The 21630-nt window shown below is 42.0% G+C and overlaps 1 protein-coding gene across 1 annotated transcript; it reads left to right on the plus strand.

Moving 5' to 3' along the window:
• The first annotated feature begins 4703 nt into the window (after positions 1 to 4703).
• LOC149316617 (podocin-like) lies at positions 4704 to 19919 on the plus strand. The gene is made up of 9 exons (XM_089518737.1): positions 4704 to 5215; positions 7568 to 7864; positions 8830 to 8933; positions 9915 to 9987; positions 10870 to 10952; positions 12087 to 12290; positions 16536 to 16591; positions 18239 to 18317; positions 19589 to 19919. The coding sequence occupies exons 2-9, from the start codon at positions 7582 to 7584 to the stop codon at positions 19859 to 19861; spliced, it is 1155 nt and encodes a 384-aa protein (XP_089374863.1). The 5' UTR covers positions 4704 to 5215; positions 7568 to 7581; the 3' UTR covers positions 19862 to 19919.
• The last annotated feature ends 1711 nt before the right edge of the window (positions 19920 to 21630 follow it).

The following is a 21630-nucleotide window of genomic DNA, read 5'->3' on the forward strand; positions in this document are numbered from 1 at the left end:
TTCCCAAACTGAGCCCTTTAAGAGATTTCGGACTTCAGCTCCCAGAATCCTCAGCCATGTTGGCTAAATCTGGAATTCTGGGAGTTGAAGTCCAAAATCCCTTTTAAAATAGGGTTGCCAAAATTGTCCACTATTACCAGGGACAAAATGTAGGACACATTCTAGACCAAACTGTAGGACAACTGCAGGACAAAATTCAGCCCAAAATGTAGGACATTTAAGGTCCTCCATTTTTCTTAAATGTCCTACATTTTGTCCCAGGTTTTGGTGGACAATTATGGCAAGCCTACAAAGAGCACACTTTGGGGACCATTGGGCTACAAGTGCCTTCTATATACTGATTCTACAGACTAACATGGCTGTATCTTTTAATATTGCCCCATTCTGAGAGGGGCACTTGCCTTGTCGGGGGGCGTTCTTCAGAGAACGCACTAATAAGAAGTGACACCATTTTTGTTTCTCCTCATGCGGAAAAACAGGGCCCTCACTACCCCCAGATACCAATAATTTCAGTTTGTTGTTGTTGCTATGTGGCTTTGAGTCTTTTCCAAGTTATGGCAACCCTTAACGTGGAGTTTTCTTGGCAAGCGTCATCATAGGGGGCTTGCCATTGAGGCTGAGAGAGTGTGTCTTGCCAAAGGTTACCCAGTGGGATTCATGCAGGGTGAGCACATGTCCTCTCCACAAAGGAGAACAAGACACTATAAATGTAGGCCAATGCAAAATAAAAGCAGAAGCCCCCACTAATATAAATCCATGCCTCTTGGTTTATAACATGGGGGTAATCCCATGGAGAAGCAAGATTTAAAAGCTAGAAAAAAACACACAAAAGCAAGTTGATTTTCACACACGTTGTTGTTAAACTTGTGTTAGCCAGAACGCAAAGTAAACAAAAGCTGCTCCTTTTTACTTTCAGGATTTTCCAAAAGTAAAAAGGAGTGGCTTTTGTCTACTTTCTGTCCACTTTTTGTTCGGGTTAACGCAAGTTTAACAATTATGTTGTGTGAAAATCAACCCGCTTTTGTGGTTTTTTTTCTAGTTTAAACCTCCATTTCTGCACGGGATTTCCCCCGTGTGATAAACTCCATAGTCCTGCTCAGAATGAAGGACATTTTGGAATACCTCCAGGACAGAAGGTTGAAATGTAGGAGATGTCCTGGGAAAGGAGGATGTCTGGTCACCCTGGTTTCATGGCTGAGCCTAGGATTCAAACCCTAGCCTACAGAGTCATAGACCCACACTCAAACCATAAACCATGCATTGTCCCTTACAAATAAAGTTTTATAATGGCACCATCTAGCAGGGCATAAAACTAGAGTGCGGCTGAGAATGTGTCTGCACCATGACCGAGAGTGTGCATGTTGTTGTTGTTGACAACCCTTGAGTCAATCTTGATTCTTGGTGACCCTGTGGATAAGATACCTCCAAGACCCACCATCTTTCACTGTTCTGCTCAGATCCTGCAGGCTCAGACCCTTGGCCTCCTTAATTGTGTCTATCCATCAAGCTTGTGGTCTTCCTCTCTTTCTTCTACCCTTGACCCTTCCTAGCATCGTTGTCTTTCTAAGGAGTCATGCCTTTTCATGATGTGGCCAAAGTATGACAGCCTCACTTCCAGGGGGATTTCAGGCTTGATCTTTTCTGGGACCCATTTATTTGTCTTCTTAGCCATCCACGGTATCCTCAGCACTCTTCTCCAGCACTGCATCTCAAATTAGTTTATTTTCTTTCTATCAGCTTTCTTCACCGTCTAACTCTTACATCCATACATAGTGATGAGGAACATAATGGCTTGAAATGGCTTTCATGCTCAGTTGTACATCTTTCCACTTTAGGATCTTGTTCATTTTTTCATAGCTGCATAGCTCAGTGCAATTGTCCGGGATCTTGCTGTCTCCATAGGTTATGCAACCCTTTTCTGCAAAGGCTCTCCCATTTTTTAAAAAAGATTTGTAGGAAATTACAGTACATTGATTTTTGCATTCGATTTTTAAATTTAATTTTTTTTGCATTAGATTTTTGCATTAACTACATCCCTGCAAATTGGAATTAACTAATGGTCAAGGTTATTAGATCTTGTGTGCTTTTACCATTGCTAAAGTAATCATTCTCCAAGATTAGAAAGATAAAATATTCCCCATCCATTGTTACAAAGGTAAAGAAATCTTACTACTTTAGCTATGCCTGAATGTCTGTTTTACAGACTCATCTTCAAGAAAATGTATTTTTGCACCTATAATGGTCAGCTTATATTAATCGATACGCCATGCCTATATTAATATCCTATTAATTATCTTCTCCTCTGCTCTTTTTCTTTTATCCTTTCTTTGTATTTACATAATTGGTTTTTTTAAGCTCTTCAGGAGCACAAAGTGAAATGCTTGAGGAATATCTATCTGGACTCACAAATAACTTGATATATAACTTTGGCCGGTTACACACCGGCACTTTAGTGCGTGACGAGCATGCACTAGGGTTACAAAAGGGTGGTGCTTCCGCATCGCCCTAACCCTAGTGCATGCTCGTCACGCACTAAACGGCCGCGGCCCTTCCATACGGCCGCCGCCGTGAGGACGTCACGGCCGCGCCGCCTCTAGATGGGGCGGCGCGGACGTGACGTTCTTGCTCCGCACCAGGGCGCTTAGTGCGCCCTGAACACGGAGCAGGAAGGAGCTCTGTTTCGGAGCTCCTTCCTGGTTTAGTCCGCTGGGCGCAGCCTTCAGACGGCTGCGCCCAGCGGACTAAAAGAGAAAGGGGCCAAGCAGCCCCTTTCTCTTCTCCCCACCGCCGCGGGGTGTCCTTGGGGCTTGAAGCCCCAGGGACACCCCTTTTCAGGCTGCGGGGAAGTGGCGTTTTGCAGCTTCCCCGCAGCCTGAAAAGCGGCGGATCGGGGCCTCAGCGGCTGCCGTTCTGGCCACTGAGGCCCCGATACTCTGGGGAAAGGGGCGGGTCCAGACCGCCCCAAATGGGCGGTCTATAACTCGCCATAGTGATTTATAAACCAATGCAAGTGAACATCAGAAGTCACTGGATCAAAGACTTTACAGGCTAAATTTCTGATTTATTCTAAAGCTGCCCATTGCTTAATTGGGATTACTGCCTAGCATCAGAGCAGACAGATTGCAATACAAAGACAGTTGCCATACAAATATTATACCCATAAATGTTCAAACGCTTTGAAAAATATCATCAGCCAGAAAGAAAGCAATGTGGGAGAAAGTCAGTTACTATTCCAGTGAGCTATAGAAGTTTATTTAGCTATTTGTTTTGTTGTTTAGATTGTTTTTAGTTTGTTGGTGACTTATATTTTTAAGTCAGCTTGATTGTGTTATGGAAAGTGTAGTTAATCCAGCCCTGGAAACTTGAATTCATTTGAAGTATCTTGGTATTCCTGTAATATCTGTTTGCCTTCTGTTCTGGATTTCCCCTACTGCATCATCTCCTCCATTTTCTCCAGTTTGAGCACTGTTTTTCCTTTTGGGAGAAGACTGAAGCAAATAAAGTGTTGACTAGTTCTGCTTTTTCTCTGTCCCCTATTAGCATTTCAACATCTTCTGCATACAGCGGTCCTACCATTTCTTTGTTCTTCCTTTTCCCATTGACGTAACTAAAATAGCCCTTTTTATTGTTTTTAACCTCTCTAGCAAGCCTGAGCTCATTCTGCACTTTAGCTTTTCTGACTTTATCCCTACGCATGCTGGCTATTTGTTGAAATTCCCCTTTGTTGATTTCCCCCTTTCTCTGTTTCTTGTACATGTCTTTTTTAAATCTTAGCTCAGCTGAAAGTTCTTTAGTCATCCATCCTGGTCTCTTTAGACACCTCCCTCTCCCCCCATCCCAAATGGAACTGTTTCACATTGTGCCTTCACCTCTGAAAAAACTCCCATCCATCATGAACTCTCTTCTCTTTTAGTTTTCCTACTATTTAATATTCTTGACCACGGGATCACCCCCAGTATTTCCCTAAGTTCGTTAAAATCAGCTCTCATAAAGTCCACAGCATGTGTCTGACTGCGCTTGGCTTCTTATTTCCACTATATAACAAACTCCAGGAGAACATGATCACTCCCATCTAAGGATCTCGCCACTAGGGTCATCACTATTGGTTAGAATCAGATCTAAAATAGCTGATGCCCTTAAAGTTTATCGCACTGGGGTTAAAACATTTCAAAGCGCCCTCTGGAACTCGATGGGAACGCGATGGGAATGCACGGCGGCAAAGGCGGCGTTCCGCTGTGCAGAAAAATGGCGTTCCGTGTCCCATTGCGTTCTCGTCACGCTCCCTGCATGCCCCCGCACATGCACGTTAGAACACACCGGGGAACGCTTTAACCCCGGTGCGAAAAACTTACTTGTTGCCTCTTCTAGCTTCTGGACCATTACATTGTTTACAAGGCAAGTGAGGAGGTTATTGGACCTTATTTTCTTGGCAGAGTATATTTTTGGAAGAGTTTGACTGCCAACAAATGTCAGGATAGTTGAAATCCTAAAATTCCCTATTACTACAGCAAGTCTCCTTTCTGAAAGTGTGGCCATCTGTTCCAGGAAGGCATGAGCCAAGTCCTCAGTCTAGTTTGGGGCTCTGTAGTACACCCGCACAATGGCATCATTGTTGTTTCTCTCCCCTTAATTTTTACCCAGTCATTCTCAAGGTGCACTCCAGGATTTAAGTCATGGATCTTTTCACAGGTATAAATATCCTTGACATATAGTGCTACTCCTCCTCCCTTCTCTGAAATGCTGTACCTCAATATTACTACATTCCAATCAAACTCATCCCATTAGGTTTCAGTGATGCCTATCAAATTTGCTTTGCTGTGTTAAGAGTTTAGGTTCATCTTGTTTATTTCCCATGCTCTGTGCATTAATGTAGAGACATCTAACACCCCAAGTCATACCCCCTATATTCTTGTTTACATTTCCCCCCCTCCTCGCACTGTTGTGTTCTTGTACTATTTACTCAGTTCTCTCTATAACGCCAGCACTTAATGAACTCCTGTCCTCAAGAAAACTCTCTTCCTCCCACACATAACTCAGTTTAAAGACTCATGATCATCAGGTTTGTGAAACACTGAGAAAAAATGTTCCTGCCAATTGCTGAGCAACCCATCACTTGCCAGAGGTTCATCTTCATTAAACATTGATCCAAGAAGCCAAATATTTGCCAGCAACACCGTTTGCAGAGCCAGTTGTTCACAGTGTAAGAACTACTGGTGTAAGTATGCCGCAGAGATGATTTTTAGCATATAATCTCACATCAGTGTGTCCAAGAAACAAAACTGAATGAGGCAAAATGGTTCTAGTCCAGAAAGACACCAGCTTGATTTTCAGTGGCTAAGGTCAGTTTTATCCCGTACATGGTGTCCTGTCTGTCTGTGATCTCCACAACATGAATAAGTACATCCTTAATTCCCATGCTATTTGGTGTTCTCCGTTCATTCTCCCTTCATAACAATAGACATTTTACAAGCACTAAGTAGACATTCAAAGGAGAATAGTCTCATCAGAGAGGGATACACATTAGAAATAGTTATTGGGACTATAGTTGGGCTCCAACAAGGTATTCCTTTTTGTTTGCCAGTCATAAAACATTGACAATGTGGAAAGAAAGGGTTCAAATAGTTTCCCCCAGTTTCTCAAACATACACAGTCATCATAATGGAGGGAGACCTGGAACCTAGTTCGAGTCTCTGAGGCAGCAGAGATTAAATATATTTACATGAATATAAATACACTACCCTTGACTAATTAGAATGTTTGTGGACAAGATACGTCAAGACAGTAGGTGAGGCATTCTTTGCAGGAATCATCACTACCATTAATAATCCCTTAATACACATTACAGATAGATTAACTCAATAAGAAGCTACAGCCCTGAGTTTGCAAAACCTGAGCAGAGCTGTTGATGACAAGGATTCCTGGAATGCTCTCATCTTTAGGGTTACCTTAAGATAAGTCAAATAACAATAACCATTGTTCTGCTTGTGCCTTCAAATCAGTGATCCTAAGGTGAACTTTCATAGGGTTTCCTAGGCAAGATTTGTTTGGAGAAGGTTTGCCATTGTCTTCAATAACCATACTGGAATAGAAATAAGTAACTCTGTGTTTTGGTAAACTGCACTGAGCTCTGGCTATAACTATGAAATAAATGCCAACTGCTTTGCTGCAGGACTTGTTAATCACCATTTCCCTAAATGCAACAAGATATTAACCAAAGCCCTTCTCAGCCTTTTTGGACAGCTAGGAAAGGGAGTTAAAAGAGAATTCATTTGTGCTTACAACAGTCTGGAGTGGCAAAGATTTTTAATCACAAAGGAATTCAAGGGTGAAAATGCACACACGATTTATCACTTCCTTCAGTCCATTCATTTCTTCTTAGACACCTATATTTAAGGAAAGTACTACCAGCTCAAGACTAATTTGAATGAGTCTAATACTATATATAGTATTATATATGAGTCTAATACTATATATATATATACACAGAGAGAGAGAGAGAGAGAGAGAGAGAGAGAGAGATACCTATGACAACACATTCAAGGGTTGATGCATTTAAGCTGCTTCAGAGAATTACGGTAACAAAAAATCCATACCACCCTTCAAATTGGTACCAGTATTTTTATAGAAATCTCCACACACATTCACTGAGCAAAAGTGACACACACAGAGCCACAGAGTGCTGCACTGTCTTAGAGTCACAAAATACGATAACAGCTAGTGCAACAAGGCTTCTGGTTTCTTTTCTGCTGTGTTGATGGTGAGATAAAGAGGTCGACTCAAGTCACTCTTGTGGGATCAGTAGTACTGGGTCTCTAGCAATCCCATCAGTTCCATAAAGTAATTTATGGAACTGGTTTATAATTTTCTCAGAGTCATATGTCCTTAGTGTACATACTGCAGAAGAACCAAGACTACTTATCGTTCCCTCTGCCTAGTGTATACCTGGATGCAGTTTCTGCAACTGAAAGAAACAGCACCATCAGCTTCTTTGCCCCATAAGGCCCAGTAAACTAAAAAGGCTTTTCTCTCTTGATTCTCCTAGGAGGGAAAGGAGATGTTACTTCCAAGAGCAAGGGAGCAACCATGGCTCCCAAACTCTTCAATTTAGTTAGTTTAGAACAAATATTGGGTTTTTTTAATTAAATAAAAAGCAGGCTTGGTGTGATTATATTTTGAGGAAAATTAGCTTTTTAACTGACCTACTATGTTGAGAGAAGCTGAATCCACACAATCTGCAGCTGCCGAACTAATTGTAAAGAAGGGAAAGTGAAAGGTTGATCACAAATGAGAAACAATGGAATAATTTCTTAATGAACAAAAATTAAATCTGTGAAAGCACATGCTACAGTCCATTAGTATTTAAGATGCATCAGCACTGAGGCTTGTTTTTTGCAGGGACACACGTTATTAACAGAACTCCTCCTCTAAAATTAATGACTGCTGTCTCGATAGCTCAGTGTAGACTCTCCTTTTAGGTTGTGACAGCTTGTCACTCCTTCTCACCCTCCCTTTTGGACAGCATAAATTGCTAGACTCCCCCATTCTGACATAGAGCTATTTTCTTTAGTACTAGCTTACAAAATGAAGGCAGAAAAGAAGCCTCGGAGCTCTTCTAGGGAGCCCCATGAGAGAAACAGAGAGCCATCAATTCCAAATAGCAAAAAAGAGAAAATGGAACACAGCCGGAAAACAAGCAAAGAAAGGCAGAAGTCCAGACAGAGGAACAGAAAAAAGGAGACCAAGAGCACCCTGGGATGGGACAACCAAGTCCATACTTCCACTGTGGTAGATGTGGATGATGTGGTATCATTTGAGGAAGAAGCAGAAGTGATGGCCCTACTTGAAAGTGAGAAGGTGGAGGAAGGTAAGGAGACAAGTGGGCTCAACAGTGGAATAAGTAGGCCTTTAGAAGGGGCACAGAATTAAGTGGCAAGGAGTACTTAGTTTGTTAGACCTGGAAGACATAGTGCTCCATAAGGTCTGTGCTATATCTCATGAGGAATGTTTGATTGTTGCCAGTACAGAGAACAGCAGCTTGCTTCTTCTTCCCTGTGCCTCCTGGCTGATATCTAGTTCAAGAGAATACTATACAATGCCCTCATCGGGCCCATACAGACAGGCCAAAATAAAGCTGCTTCGGGTTACTTTGGAGGTATGCTGTTTAACATACATACGTGTCTTAAGAGTCCGGAAGCTGAACCAATGCCACACTCCAGTCCTTAGGACTGGAACGTGACTTTGGTACGGCTTCCAGACTCTTAGGACGCATGCATCAATTGAACAGCACACCTCCAAAGTGACCTGAAGCAGCTTTATTTTGGCTTGTCTGTACAGGGCCAATGTCAGCATCACATTCTCCTTGTATAGTGTAGTATCTCCTAAACAGGGCAGACATAGCCATTGTACTCTGTAATGTATTTCTGACATGGGCTGCACCTATGATGGAGGGATAATTTTGAGCCATTGCAGGAAATATCACAGATTAAAGGCATGTAGCAGAGTGGATAGGGAAGAGCCTCTACCAATGCATACTACAATTGTAATGAAGTGTAACTCAGGGAACAGTTGGTTTGTAAATAGGACTGTTAAAAGAATCACACATTCCTGTTCTGACCTATGAAGTCTGGAGGTTCAAACACTTTATCTCACTTCTTTTTTTTTTATTTTCTACCTTGTTTCCAAAATACTGTACACTACTTCTTTTCCCCTTTGGGCAGCAACCATTTGGGTTTGATTTTGCTTTGTTTTGTCTTTCTAGAAATTCAAGTAAGTTTAAAACTGTGGGAAAGAGCCCTGTATAATCCTGGAACCCTCTGTCTTTTTCTTTAGGTGTAAAGTCCGCAGGCCTAGGAGTATGTGAGTGGCTTCTTGTCATCCTTTCACTCCTTTTCATAATGGTCACATTCCCCTTCTCCATCTGGTTCTGCATGAAGGTAAGGCTATTGTTAGTCTTACAGAAGCATGTGCAAACTCCATGATTTTGTGATGTCAGTATTTCATGCATTATCCCATACAGTTGGTCTGCCGTATCTATGGATTCAATTATCCATGGCTTGGAAATATTACACACACACACATTCCAAACAGCAAACTTTGATTTTGCCATTTTATGTAAGGGCCACCATTTTACTATGACACTGTATTTAATGGACTTGGATTCTGGATCCAAGGAGGATCCTGGAACAAAACCCCAGTAGATACCAAGGGCCCATTGTACATTGTAGATACAGTAGAGCAGAGGGTGAGAAACATGCAGCCCAACAGATGTTGTTGGGCTGCAAATCCTAGCGCCCCTAGCCACAGCATAGCAAACAGTAAGGGAGCCCAGTTCAACAACATCTGGACACCTACCAATTCCTATTCCTGCAATAGAGGATGGAAGCTCTCTCTCAAGTGTATGTCTCATGAACCATGTTTTACACAAATATGCATGTGTATAAGTAATGCCCACATTGATGAAAGCAGAGCCTACTGATATCGGGGTCTATTCACACTAAATACTGTGTGCACCCTGAGAAGGGACATGTTTCTTCTATGCACTCCTCAATTTTACAGTACAAAGCAAATCAGGGCCAGTCCTATCATTAGGAAAAGTAAGGCAGCTGCCTCAGGCTACCAACATTGAAGAAGAGTGAGGAACGGTAGAAGAAAAAAGATATATGTGTGTCATGTGGTCTGGTGTGTTCCTTCTAACCCAGTCTACCACCATCATGTGATGAAAAATAATGTCCCATTACCAGTATCGTACCTCCATCCAATTGCTACTGCATTGGAGGTTTGTATATGAATCAGGAGAAGGGTGTCATCTTGTTTTTTGCCCCAAGCAGAAAAATGTATTGGGCTGGTTGTGAAACTACTACTACAATATTCATATTCAGTTTCACAAATGATTAATCTCCGCATTTCTATATCAGATTGTACGAGAGTATGAGAGAGCCATTTTGTTTCGATTTGGACGCATTCTTCGGGGAAGACCCAAAGGACCTGGTAAGTATAGAACAACCATTTGACTTGCCACAGCCTCAGGTTTGCTGTAAATATGATGTTCTGTCCAGCAACATGAAGGCACACATGCATACGCAAATACATTCATGACATTGGTGCTGGGGGAAAGAAGATGTTTTCCCTATGGATGTTATATAAAGGATACATAGTAAGAGCTGTGTGAAGCAATCATCCCCCCTCCCTGGGGGCCTGTTCTTTGTTCCATTTTCTTCCAAGTACAGAGAAATACAGACTAATAAAACAATAAGGCTGTTTCACATATTTCAGAAATGACAAGGTCTTTCCATTACTACAATATGACCCATACCTCTTTTCTGAAATATTTGATGTGGCATTTTACATATAGTCATTTAATAGGGAATGCACCCCTGGGATACTGACTGCTGAGTCTTCTACCAATTTGTCAACATATTTTTCTTCTAATACCAAGAAAAGGTGAAGACGAGAAAGCTGGGAGTGGGGATATTTTCCTTTAATTTGTAAAGTATCCCAGAAACATGGAAGGTCTCCTGTTCACATGACAGTTGTGCTTATGATATCATCAATTAACACTGGACAAATTACTCTGTCATTACAATTTCCTTTCCATAAGGCTGAATGAGAAATGACATTTTGCCATGCACCTTTTCCCATCCTTGTGGGAAATTAATGGCTGCAAAGCACTTCAAATGTCTCTGCATGTACCTCATGAACTGAGAAAAATAGGAAATGTGTGGGGTTACATATGCTTAGTGTAGAAGAGAAAAAGGGAATATGAAGCTACATGATACACGCTCAATATACTGTGTTGTTTGACCCTCAGAAATTTGACTTTTCTTTACAACATCCAATGTACAAGTGTTGCTGTTTTCTTGTACCTAACAGGCTTGTTCTTCATCCTTCCTTGTCTGGACACCTACCACAAAATAGACCTTCGCATTAAAATCTTAGAGATCCCTTTCTATGAAGTAAGCATATCCAGCTGTGTCTTCCCCCATTTGTCTCTCTCTGAAGCCATTGGCAGGAAGCACCTGCACATATTATCTGGAAATTAGATGCAGTTGTCAAGCAAATACACTTCTATAGTATAGACAAAAGGTAATCTGAGGCCTGATACAGACAGCCAAAATAAAGCTGCTTTGAGTCACTTTGGAGGTATGGTGTTTCAATGATACATGTGTCCTAAAAGTCCAGAAGCCGCACCAAAGCCACACTCCAGTCCTAAGGACTAGAGTGCAGCTTTGGTGCAGCTTCCAGACTCTTAGGATGTATGCATCATTGAAACACCATACCTCCAAAGTGACTCGAAGCAGCTTTATTTTGGCTGGCTGTATAGGGCCTGAGATTCTTAATTGCTAGGAATTAAATGTCTGCAGGTTGAATCTTACCTCAGCTGTGAGCTCACCTATATAGTTCTACGCAATCTATGATGTTCTTAACCTCACCCCCTGCCAATTATCATGAAGATTAATAGGACTCAGGTGTGGTATAGAAACCAATGTGCTGTAGTGATTTGTGTGTTGGACTAGGACTCATGGAGATCGGGGTTCAAAACCCCACTCAGTCATGGAAACCCACAGGGTGACTTTGGCTTAGTCACACTCTCATCCTAAAGAAAGGCAATAGCAAACCTCCACTGACTAAATATTGCCAAGAAAAGCCTAGATTAGGGTCACTATAAATTGGAAACGCATAATAACAACACTAACCTGCTTTACAGGCCTGTTAATATAACATATATGAATTGCTCTGAATATTGTACAGCTATTAACAATTACTTATCCCAGTGGCTTCCCAAATGTTAGTCTACTGCTCCAAAGAACCCCTCACCATTAGGCATGCTGGTTGGGATTCTGGAAACCAAGTCCTACAAATCTGCCCCCCCCCCCCGGCCATACCGATGTACCCTGTCAGAATATATTCTATTCTGCCTTGTCTCTTATATTGCACCTGCTCTTGTATTAATATGTGAAGGTAGCCCAGCCCAATCTATAGCTAACACCAGATTCCCTGCTGTTTCTCTGTGGATAGAATGACTAACCCACTCCTTCCCCACCACATTATGTTGGCTGATCACCTGCTATATCTTCTGCTTGCCCTAGGTCATAACCAAGGACATGATGAGTCTAGCAATAGATACTGTCTGCTACTATCGTATGGAGAATGCCACACTCCTTGTGACCACACTAGCCAATCTCTCTAATGCAGTCCAGCTGCTAGTACAGACCATTGCAAAGCGTTTGCTGGCACATCGGTCCCTCACTGACATCCTGATGGAAAGGAAGAGCATCAGCCAGGAGATAAAGGTGAGTAGGTTTTACTACAGCTCTCTGCATCAGGAAGGTCTATTGCACAGAATGACAGGACCTCCCACTGACTCCTACAAGTAGCACTAGCGAATGTATTGTAACCAGTGAAAAAGCACTGGCAAGACATTGCTGTCTATGGCCTGTTACAGACTGCCAAAATAACGCTGCTTGGGGTCTCTTTGGAGGGATGCTGTTTAAATGATGCATGCATCCTAAGAATCCGGAAGCTGCACCAAAGCTGCACTCCAGTGCTTAGGAATGGAGTGTGGATTTGGCGCGACCTCCGGACTCTTAGGACCCATGCATCATTTAAATAGCATACCTCCAAAGAGACCCGAAGCAGCTTTATTTTGGCAGTCTGTAACAGGCCTATATTTTCTTTTTCCTGAAAGTGCTTTCACAATCCAGAAACTCGTAAGAACTGCCTTGTTAAATCATACCAAGAAACATCTGGGCCTTTAAGGGCAGCTCAAAGAAATCAACATATCATGAGACAAACCAGCCAAGGATGCTGTAACACAAGTTCCTATACTGAGCTGGGGGTTGGATTTGATGGTCTATGAAGCCCCTTCCAACTCTATGATTCTAAACATAGCATGTTAACAACAACAATATCAACCAATCAAGGTAGTCTTAAAAGCAAAGTGACTAAAGGCATTCACAACCCTGTCTGAACATAAAGGTTCCTTTTTGTTGTTTATGGTTATCTCTGATTATAGCTGTGTCGACGATGAAGGTATCACATCCACCTTAAGAGCAGGTGTCCACCTTGTGATAGAAAATCCTGTGAGTTGTGTTGTGCATGCACAATATTTCCTTTGTCTGACCTGAAGCTAATGTTAATTGGACAGCATCTTCTACTGTTTTGTGGGAAGGGAAAAAGTTCTGTTGCTCCACTCACTTGACTAAATCGGAGGATCATTGTTGTTGTGTGCCTTCAAGTCATTTCTGACTTAAGGCAACCCTAAAACAAATCTATCATGGGGTTTTCTTGGCAAGATTAGTTCAGAGGATGTTTGCCATTGCTATCCCCTGAGGCTGAGAGCATGTGATTTGCCCAAGACCACCCAGTGGGTTTTGCGGCTGAGCTGGGAATCAAATCCTGGTTTCTAGAGTCCTAGTCCAACACTCAAACTACTATGCCACACTGGCTCCATTAGCTTTCTTGTAGCATACTGGTTTGAGCATTGAACTATGACTCTTTATATCTGTACTCTGCTCCAGCTCAGCCACTGGGTGAACTTGGGCAAGTCGCTTGCACTCAGGTGAAGATAAATGGCAAACGACCTCTGAACAAAATTTGCCAAGAAAGCCCCATGTTAGGGTTGCCATACGTTGGAAACAACTTGAAGGCATACCACAACAATAAACGATTTTTACTCATAAGGTGCTCCCTGGCAATGTAAAATACATCCTTTAAGAAGAGTCATCCCAACTAGATTTTAAGGGTTATTACAAAAGCAAGAGCAGTAAAAACAGCATCGAATTGGCTACACAAAAGAGAATGAGATATAACTCACAAAGTTGGGTGGATTGGTCAATATATCAGAAATAGGCTAATTGTACTGTTTGTAGTCTACCGCAATACCTACATGTTTGCTTCACATACACGGTGAGATGGGTTTTTAGAAGCTTCAGTAATTTGATTTTGGGATTTAAATTATTTCACTGCCATTTTAAGGGTTGTTTTTTTTTGGTGATGTATACATTTATTTGCAGCAAAAAAACATGAACACAAGTGGACTTAGTGGAAATTTCACAAACCCACTACAAAAAGAGAGAGAGAGAGAGAGGTTTTATGTTTGGCTTCTAAGACCTGAGTACAAGATGCCCAGCTCTGTCAGAGCTCTAAAGAAAATCTCCATCATAGCTGAGCTGGGATTCGAACTGTGATCTCGATAACTTCACACTGTCTCAGCTGTGCACAGACGTCCCCCCCCCCCCAAAAAAAAAAAACCTGCTTGTATTTCTCCAGATGCTCTCTTCTACAGCAGGCAATGTGGGGAGGCAGTAAAGTTAGTGTCTCCTTCCAGAAGACTCCACCCGCTTGTTAGGATGCTATTATTCTATTTTAGCTGCTGTGGCAATATGACATTTTGGGATTTGCAGTTTAGAGAAGGGCATTTAGAAGTCTCAGCCAGCGAACTCTTTGGCTTCATTAAACTACGGACTCCAGCATTCCACAGAAGGCAGCCACAGCAGTTAAAGTAGAACAAACAATGGCAATATAACAGTGTAGTATATGATAGGGCATACACAACACAACTCACAGAATTTTCTATCACTTATTGAAAGTCATTTTCACAAGAAAGAGACAGTCATTCTGCCAAGTCCCTTTTGTTTCTGATATTGGGGCATACATAACTCTATCAATCAAGAATCACTGAGTTGGAAGGGATCCCTCAAATCCATTTAGTTGAACCCCACACTCCTGACAACATGTTTCTAAGAGGGAATAGGGAATTCTGTTATTTGTACTCCAATTTATCCTTCCCTTAAATATTAAAGCCTTTGAGGCTGTGCTGTCTAGAAAGGGCTGAAAGTGGAAATTAAGTGCTCTTCATTATCCCTTTACTCACCTCTCCTGGGAGAAGGGAAGCAACAGCGTATACACACAACTTTCACTGTCGTTTCTCCCCTAGCTCACACACCTCTTGTTCTTCTCTTAACAAGAGAGCAAGTTTGTGTGTAGAGATTAGAGAGCTGTATTGGCCTTGAAAGATCCAGGTGCAAATCCTCACAGAACTGCAGCTGCCGTGAGAGTTAGTGATTTCTCACAGGGAGAGCAGTTTGAAATGACTTATACTGATGCACAGAGCTTTACTGTGAGATTCAGCATTTCACTTGTAAAACCATTTTTCATCACACCATGGGCCCATGAAACTCACTGCATGATCCTGCGTCAACTTTATCTCAACCTAGCCCTTGTTGTGATGATCAAGTCAGGAGGAAAGGAGGCATGTATACCGTTTTGAGCTCATTGGAGGAAATGTGAAGTATAAATACAACCAATCAAATAACTATGTAATAAATAAATCTGCTATTCCTACATCTGGTCTCAGCTTCTCAAGCATGACTTTCTCACTTCTAGTTTCCTGGTCTCTCCTGCTATCTAAATGTCAAAACTTCACCATTCAGGGTCGCCTTTCATTTTGAGAAGATCTACAGCTAATGCTTGTGTTTTAGGCCTCACTTAAAACAGGAGTAAGCTTGGTAATTAGTAAGGGTTTCTGATTCCCATTCTTTTAACCACATCAGCAACTAAAAACCCACAAAGATAAGTTGCTGAGATGCAGCACTTGTCAAAAACCAGGAGTGGAGCTGTGTGTGAAAGGACTTGTAGATCTGGTTGTTGTAATAATCCCAAAATCCCAAACTACAGTATGTGCTCAGAGGCACCCTGTACCTTAATTCTTAGCATGTGTCTGCCTACTTAACACATTACCTTTAAGGTAGCTCTGAAAACTGGACTTTAGGATTGTACTTAAGACAAAAGTCTATCCTGCAAGCCTTAAATTTTCTTCACCTTTGCCTTGAAATCTACATAACAATTTCTGGCTCTGCAGTTAGTAGCTCTCACAAAATTCATATGCATTACATCTTGTTCTCTTTTTAAAACATACATAGCAAGTATAGTAGTTCTGTGTCCCTTTCTATCATCTAGCACTGTTTACTTTTCCCTTTGGTTTCCTCAGCTGAGCGACACTAGAATATGTATCTACCCACGGCAAACGCAGACTTCAATGTACCCAAACCTATGAGGATGAAGTCTGCCAAAGGCTTTCCCCATGGTTGATGAGACAGCAAACATTTGTACCAAAATGCTCCACACCCATCAATTATTTATATTACCTGTAAAGCCTTCGGTCCAGCTATTTGAAGGACTGTATCCCCTTGTATGAACCCATTAGGGTTTTAAGATCATCCAGCGGGGCCCTCCTCTCAGTCCCACCACTTTGTCAGGTGCATATGGTGGGAACAAGGGCTGCTCCCAAACTTTGGAACTCCCTTCCCAGAGAATACAGTCTGGCCCCATCCTTGTTGTATTTCTGGCAGCAAATTAAAATATTTTTGTGCTGCTAAGCCTTTACAGATCTAGATGAAGTTTGCATGCAGTTAGGAGGCCTAGAAGATGTTAATCTCAATTTGAGCTGTTCTTAATAAACATTTTGGGCATTTTTAAAGTTCCTTGGACCACTATATAAGGCCACTACCATGAACAAACCACCATTTTTTTTGCAGGTGGCCGTGGATGCCATCACCTGTCAATGGGGGATCAAGATGGAGCGCACAGAAATGTAGGTATGGCAGCAGTGTCAGTAGGGGGAATGGGGGGTGGAGGACACCCAGGTGTACATCTGGTGAGTCTGGCACAGCAGCTGGGTGAACAAAAAAGGGCATCGCACCCCTTTCTCACTTGGCCAGCAGCCAAACAAGACATCAAATGGCAGTTGAGGGCAGCAGCACTGCCCCCCAAGCAGTGGGTGCTGGAGGGTCAGGCAAGTGAGGCACTGGGGAGACTGAGGACAGCAGGGCAGTCTACCTTTCACTGCCTACCCCGCTGCACCGGGTGATGCCAAGCACAGAGACACCACTGAGGTGTGGAATGTGTGGTCTACAAGGGCAAAGTGACAGAAAAGAGAAAATATTTTAGGACAGGAATGGGAGAATGTGGTCCTCCAGATGTTTTAGACTACAACCCGACAATCCTTTATCCTATTTAGCCTTTCACAATCTTTCATTATTTAGATTGTTAGATTTTTGTTGAAATTTTGACGTAGATGAAATTGAATAAGAACAGCTAAACTTAGCAGCTCTTTACGTTTTTATCATATGCATATAAGCAGTTAGTACATTATCCTGAATTTTCCATCATAGGAGGCTGTATGTTGTTCCCCTTTTGGTTAGTACTCCTTATAAATCTTTACCAAGCAATATACAATTAATTGCGGTTGGTCCTGTTTCTATGAGCTTGGACTTGTAATAACTTTTTACTCTTATGTATCTTTTGTAGTTGAAAAGTCCTTGATGTCTTATTGACTTGTACAGCACTTTCATTCTTGCAGCAAATTCCTCTCTCTTGACAAGAAGGAACAGTGACTGATATTTGCCTTGAAAATGCATTATCTGTGGTTGTACAATTCCCTCCACCCTTACCATGTCACCATTGATAATCCTAATTCCAGCTATATGGTGCCATGGGGTCCCTTCCTAATAGCTAGGGAAAGAGGTACAGAACAAAAGAAACTGATTTTCAGAGACTGCCAGGTGATCTCTCCCCATTTATTCTTGTCACTGCCATAAGTAGGCAGCCAAGAAGAGCAGCGACTATCAATTAATCTTGTCAAATATATCTATCTAGGGCCTGATACAGACAGGCCAAAATAAAGCTGCTTCAAGTCACTTTGGAGGTATGCTGTTTAAACGATACATGAGTCCTAAGAGTCCAGAAGCCACACCAAAGCCATGCTCCAGTCTTAAGGACAGGAGTGCAGCTTTGGTGCAGCTTCCACACTCTTAGGACGCATGCATCATTGAAACACCATACCTCCAAAGTGACCTGAAGCAGCTTTATTTTGGCTGTCTGTATAGGGCCTATATTTTATCATAAAGTGCAACCAGCAGCTGTTTAAAGCTGTTTTTGGAAATTCCAGCAGTCATTGTCTCTCCTCTGTGATAGAATTGGAAGGAACAAAGCTGATGTAAAAATATAGCTCATTGTCAATGGCAGTGTACAGACCACTGTATTGCGAAGGAATGAGTAGGGAGGGACAATGGTAAGGCACCTAGATCAATATCCCAAATGTTCTGTTATGAAGCTAGTCAGCCATGTAGAAGGTGTCTATTCCCTCTCTGCTATAGCCAAAAGTCTGTTCCTAAGCTGGAGGATTGTTTTTGATTTGAGACAGCAGCTCCAGCCTTCAGGGTGTCCATTTTTATTTCAGTAAAGACATACAGCTGCCGGCTGACCTTCGGGAGTCATTGACTGCACAAGCTGAAGCCCAGAGGCAGGCCACAGTGAGGGTAAGCCAACAGCAAGCCCATACTAAGGGTCTTGTTTTTAAAGGGCTTTCTTCCCTGTTCCCTTCAGGTCAAATGACTACTAATTCCAAATATCAGTTTACATACAAGACAGCAGTGGTTTATACCCTGTGAGAATATAAAGTGCCATGGACATTCACTACACCATCTTTCCATACCCTTGTATGTTTGGGAGCAAGCAATTGTTGATGTTCTCTATTGATGCTCCAGCCTAGTGATCAAGGATTCCTCCCTCCTCTTATACTATCTCATTATTCTCTTCCTGTGTAAACTGAGGAACTAGGGATTGTTTAACCCCTTTCTCAGTGCAAACAAATGCTTTTGCAGAGCCCTTCTGCTTCATTTAGCTTGACTGCTCAAGCTAAGACAAAGGGCTCTTTCACTACACAGAGCAGAAGTAGGGACTTGCCATGCAATCTTTGGTAAAGAAGTTTCCTTAAGCATCCTGGATGCTACTTTAACGAAAGGAAAAATTCTACCAAAGCATCAGTTCAAGATTTTGGGCTGAGGAAAGTGTGTTTGAAAAACATTTCCATACATCTTGCATTGTGTGGGGATGTGTCACTGGCTGGCCCTTCAGTTCTTATTCATTCAAAATGTGGGCCTTATTAATTCATATTTGTTAATGTGGTGTTAGTTACTATAATTTCAGATTACCCACTGCTTCAATAGAATTGGTCATGTGAGGTGAAATGTGTCACAAAACAATGGCCTTTTGGAGCTGAGCCTGAAAGTCTATGTAGCAGAAGTTTGACAGAGTGTATTTCCAGTACAACCCCTCAGCATTGCTATCATTTGTCCATTTCCTTTTTGCAAAGAATCCAGATGGCAGTAGCTGCATCCGCTCTGCAGAAATAATCCAATTTGACATCACTTTAACTGCCATGGCCCAGTGCTATGGAATTCTGAGAACTCTAGTTTTGTGAGATGCTTAGCCTTCTCTGTCAGAGAGCTCTGGTGCCACAAAGAAACTACAAATCTCAGGATTCCATAGCATTGAGCCGTGACAGTTAAAGTGGTGTCAAACTGGATTATTTCTGTAGGGTGCAGAAGCTAAACCAAAGAGCCAAAATTTGCACAGTGAATATTGTGAATGACTTTTATAGAAAGGGACTTGAAAGTAAATATTGTAGAAAGAGCAGAATCTGTTTTAATTTTGCTTCCAGCTGAGGGAAAAAAAACAATGTGTCAATAACACAGAAGGGCTCTATTGTGGAAACACTGAAATATCCTTAAATGGCCTTGCATTTTAGGTGATAGCTGCTGAAGGAGAAAAGGCTGCCTCTGAATCCCTGAAGATGGCAGCTGAGATACTGTCCCACACACCGGCTGCAATCCCACTCCGTTACCTTCAGCTGTTGCAAAACTTGACTGGAGAGAAACCTTCCACTTTTATTTTACCATTCCCTTTTGATGTTCCGAATCTTGCATCAGTAGTGAACTCAAAATCCATTGTCTGCAATCCGTCTTCAGATACTACCAACCGCCCAGAGGTTCCAAAGGACAAGGATTCACCCATGCTTTAGGGAGTCAGCAGAAATCTGAATTCCAATGTCAAGCCCTGTCTCCTGATGAAGTTATTAAATCCATGACATCTTTTTGTCTAATAAAATTAAATCTTTTCCTTAAATTTTTAGAACACTTGGTGTTGTTCAAGAGATCAAAAGGCTTCTCTACATATTGGCAAGTACCAAATCAAGCTGTAGCTAATGGGGATTACAAGAGAGAGAAAAAACATATTTCAGGATGTTGGTCAGTATGCAAAGGAATCTTATTGCACCTTTGAGACTATTCTGTCCATTTTTTTTAACTGAAAGAAGAAAGCTGGTAGCATGAGCTTTTGAAGGTAAAGGTAAAGATATCCCCATTGACAAGGTTGTCAAGTCATGTCCGACCATAGCGGGAAGTGCTCATCTCCATTACTAAGCCAAAGAGCCAGCGTTGTCAGAGACTACTCTGTGATCATGTGGCCAGCATGATTGCACAGAACACTGTTTACCTTCCCACTAAAGTGGTACCTATTTATCTACTTGCATTTCCATGCTTTTGAACTACTAGGTTGGCAGAAGCTGGTGCTGGGAGCTCATCCCATCATGCGGCACTCAGGCCTCGAACTGCCAACCTGCCAATCTTGCCATCAACAGTCAGTGTCTTAAGCAGTTGAGCCCCACAGAAACAGACCTCTAGGTCCCCACTCCAGCTCATGCATCTGAAGTAGACTGAAGTTTATGAAAGCTCATGCTATCAGCTTCTTTCTTTCAATTAGTCTCAAGGTGCTACAAGATCCCTTTGAGTACTGATTTTTCAGACTAACATGTCTCTGAATTCTACCACCTTAAAATGTTAAGAAGATGGGTTTTTTGAGCAAATGGAAGATCAACTTTTCAGCTCCAGCTTTTGCTCCTTTTTAATAGGAAGTACAGCCAGTCTCAATGGTCTATGTTTATATATGATTGGCAGGCAGTTTGGTGGGTCTGTATACAGCTTAAAAAATCTTTAGCCCACTGTGGTATTGTGAGCATTGACTGGTTTTAAATATGGTGAGCTTGGTTCGAATCCTTAATCAGCCAAAAAGCTCTCAGGATTAACTATGAGCCACTTGCTTCCTCAGCCTCACCTGCTTTATAAGGTTGTTGGGAAGATAAAATGATGGGGGAGAACCATGCATGCTTTTCTTTACATCTTGAAGAAAGAGCTAGACAATAACACATGGGTCCTCAGGAAGTGATTTTAACTAACCCTCTTACCTTTACTATTATCCGCTCATTAAATTCTTCATGCTTGTCTTTCAGTACAGACACGATGCATAATATGAAGATAAGCACAAGTAGTGATGATGAGTGGTGGAGTCACAAAAGCAATGCAAAGTGAATTAGGCTATTACCCAACACCCACACGGCATCTTGGGTTTGGCTATGACGCATCCTATCTGAACTGGCTGACCCATTCGCACAACACAAATGAAGTTTGGGAACTTGCTATGAAAGCTCTTTCCTGTCTGTTTATTTAAATTGTTAATTAGCTCAGGGAGTAGCTCTGTCTGTTATTAATGCCAACAAAGGACATACACCAGCTGTACCAACTCCTTGAGCAAAGGGTCAAGGAATGTGCCTGGGTGGCCCCATTCAATACCAGCTGGCAGCTCCGTCAGCATGTCCCAAAACTGTTTCATTTTCTAGTTATGTGTATGCTTCTAGTCCACCTGATTTTGCAGACAAGGGGAAAACAAGCTGGCAATCTCTAGTAATAGCAAAGGAAATAGAAAGCAGTAGCGGCTGGACAATCATACATTGTT

This window comes from Sceloporus occidentalis, unplaced genomic scaffold, assembly GCF_023333645.1.
Source record: "Sceloporus occidentalis isolate IW3139 unplaced genomic scaffold, rSceOcc1.0.p SCAF_3, whole genome shotgun sequence".
NCBI lineage: Eukaryota > Metazoa > Chordata > Lepidosauria > Squamata > Phrynosomatidae > Sceloporus > Sceloporus occidentalis.

Bases quoted from the DNA above. Each gene is read 5' to 3' on its own strand.
- LOC149316617 (XM_089518737.1), top strand. From the start codon at position 7,582: ATGAAGGCAGAAAAGAAGCCTCGGAGCTCTTCTAGGGAGCCCCATGAG. The intron at 9,988-10,869 runs GTAAGTATAGAA...TGTACCTAACAG, and splicing joins GGGAAGACCCAAAGGACCTG to GCTTGTTCTTCATCCTTCCT. The intron at 18,318-19,588 runs GTAAGCCAACAG...CTTGCATTTTAG, and splicing joins AGAGGCAGGCCACAGTGAGG to GTGATAGCTGCTGAAGGAGA.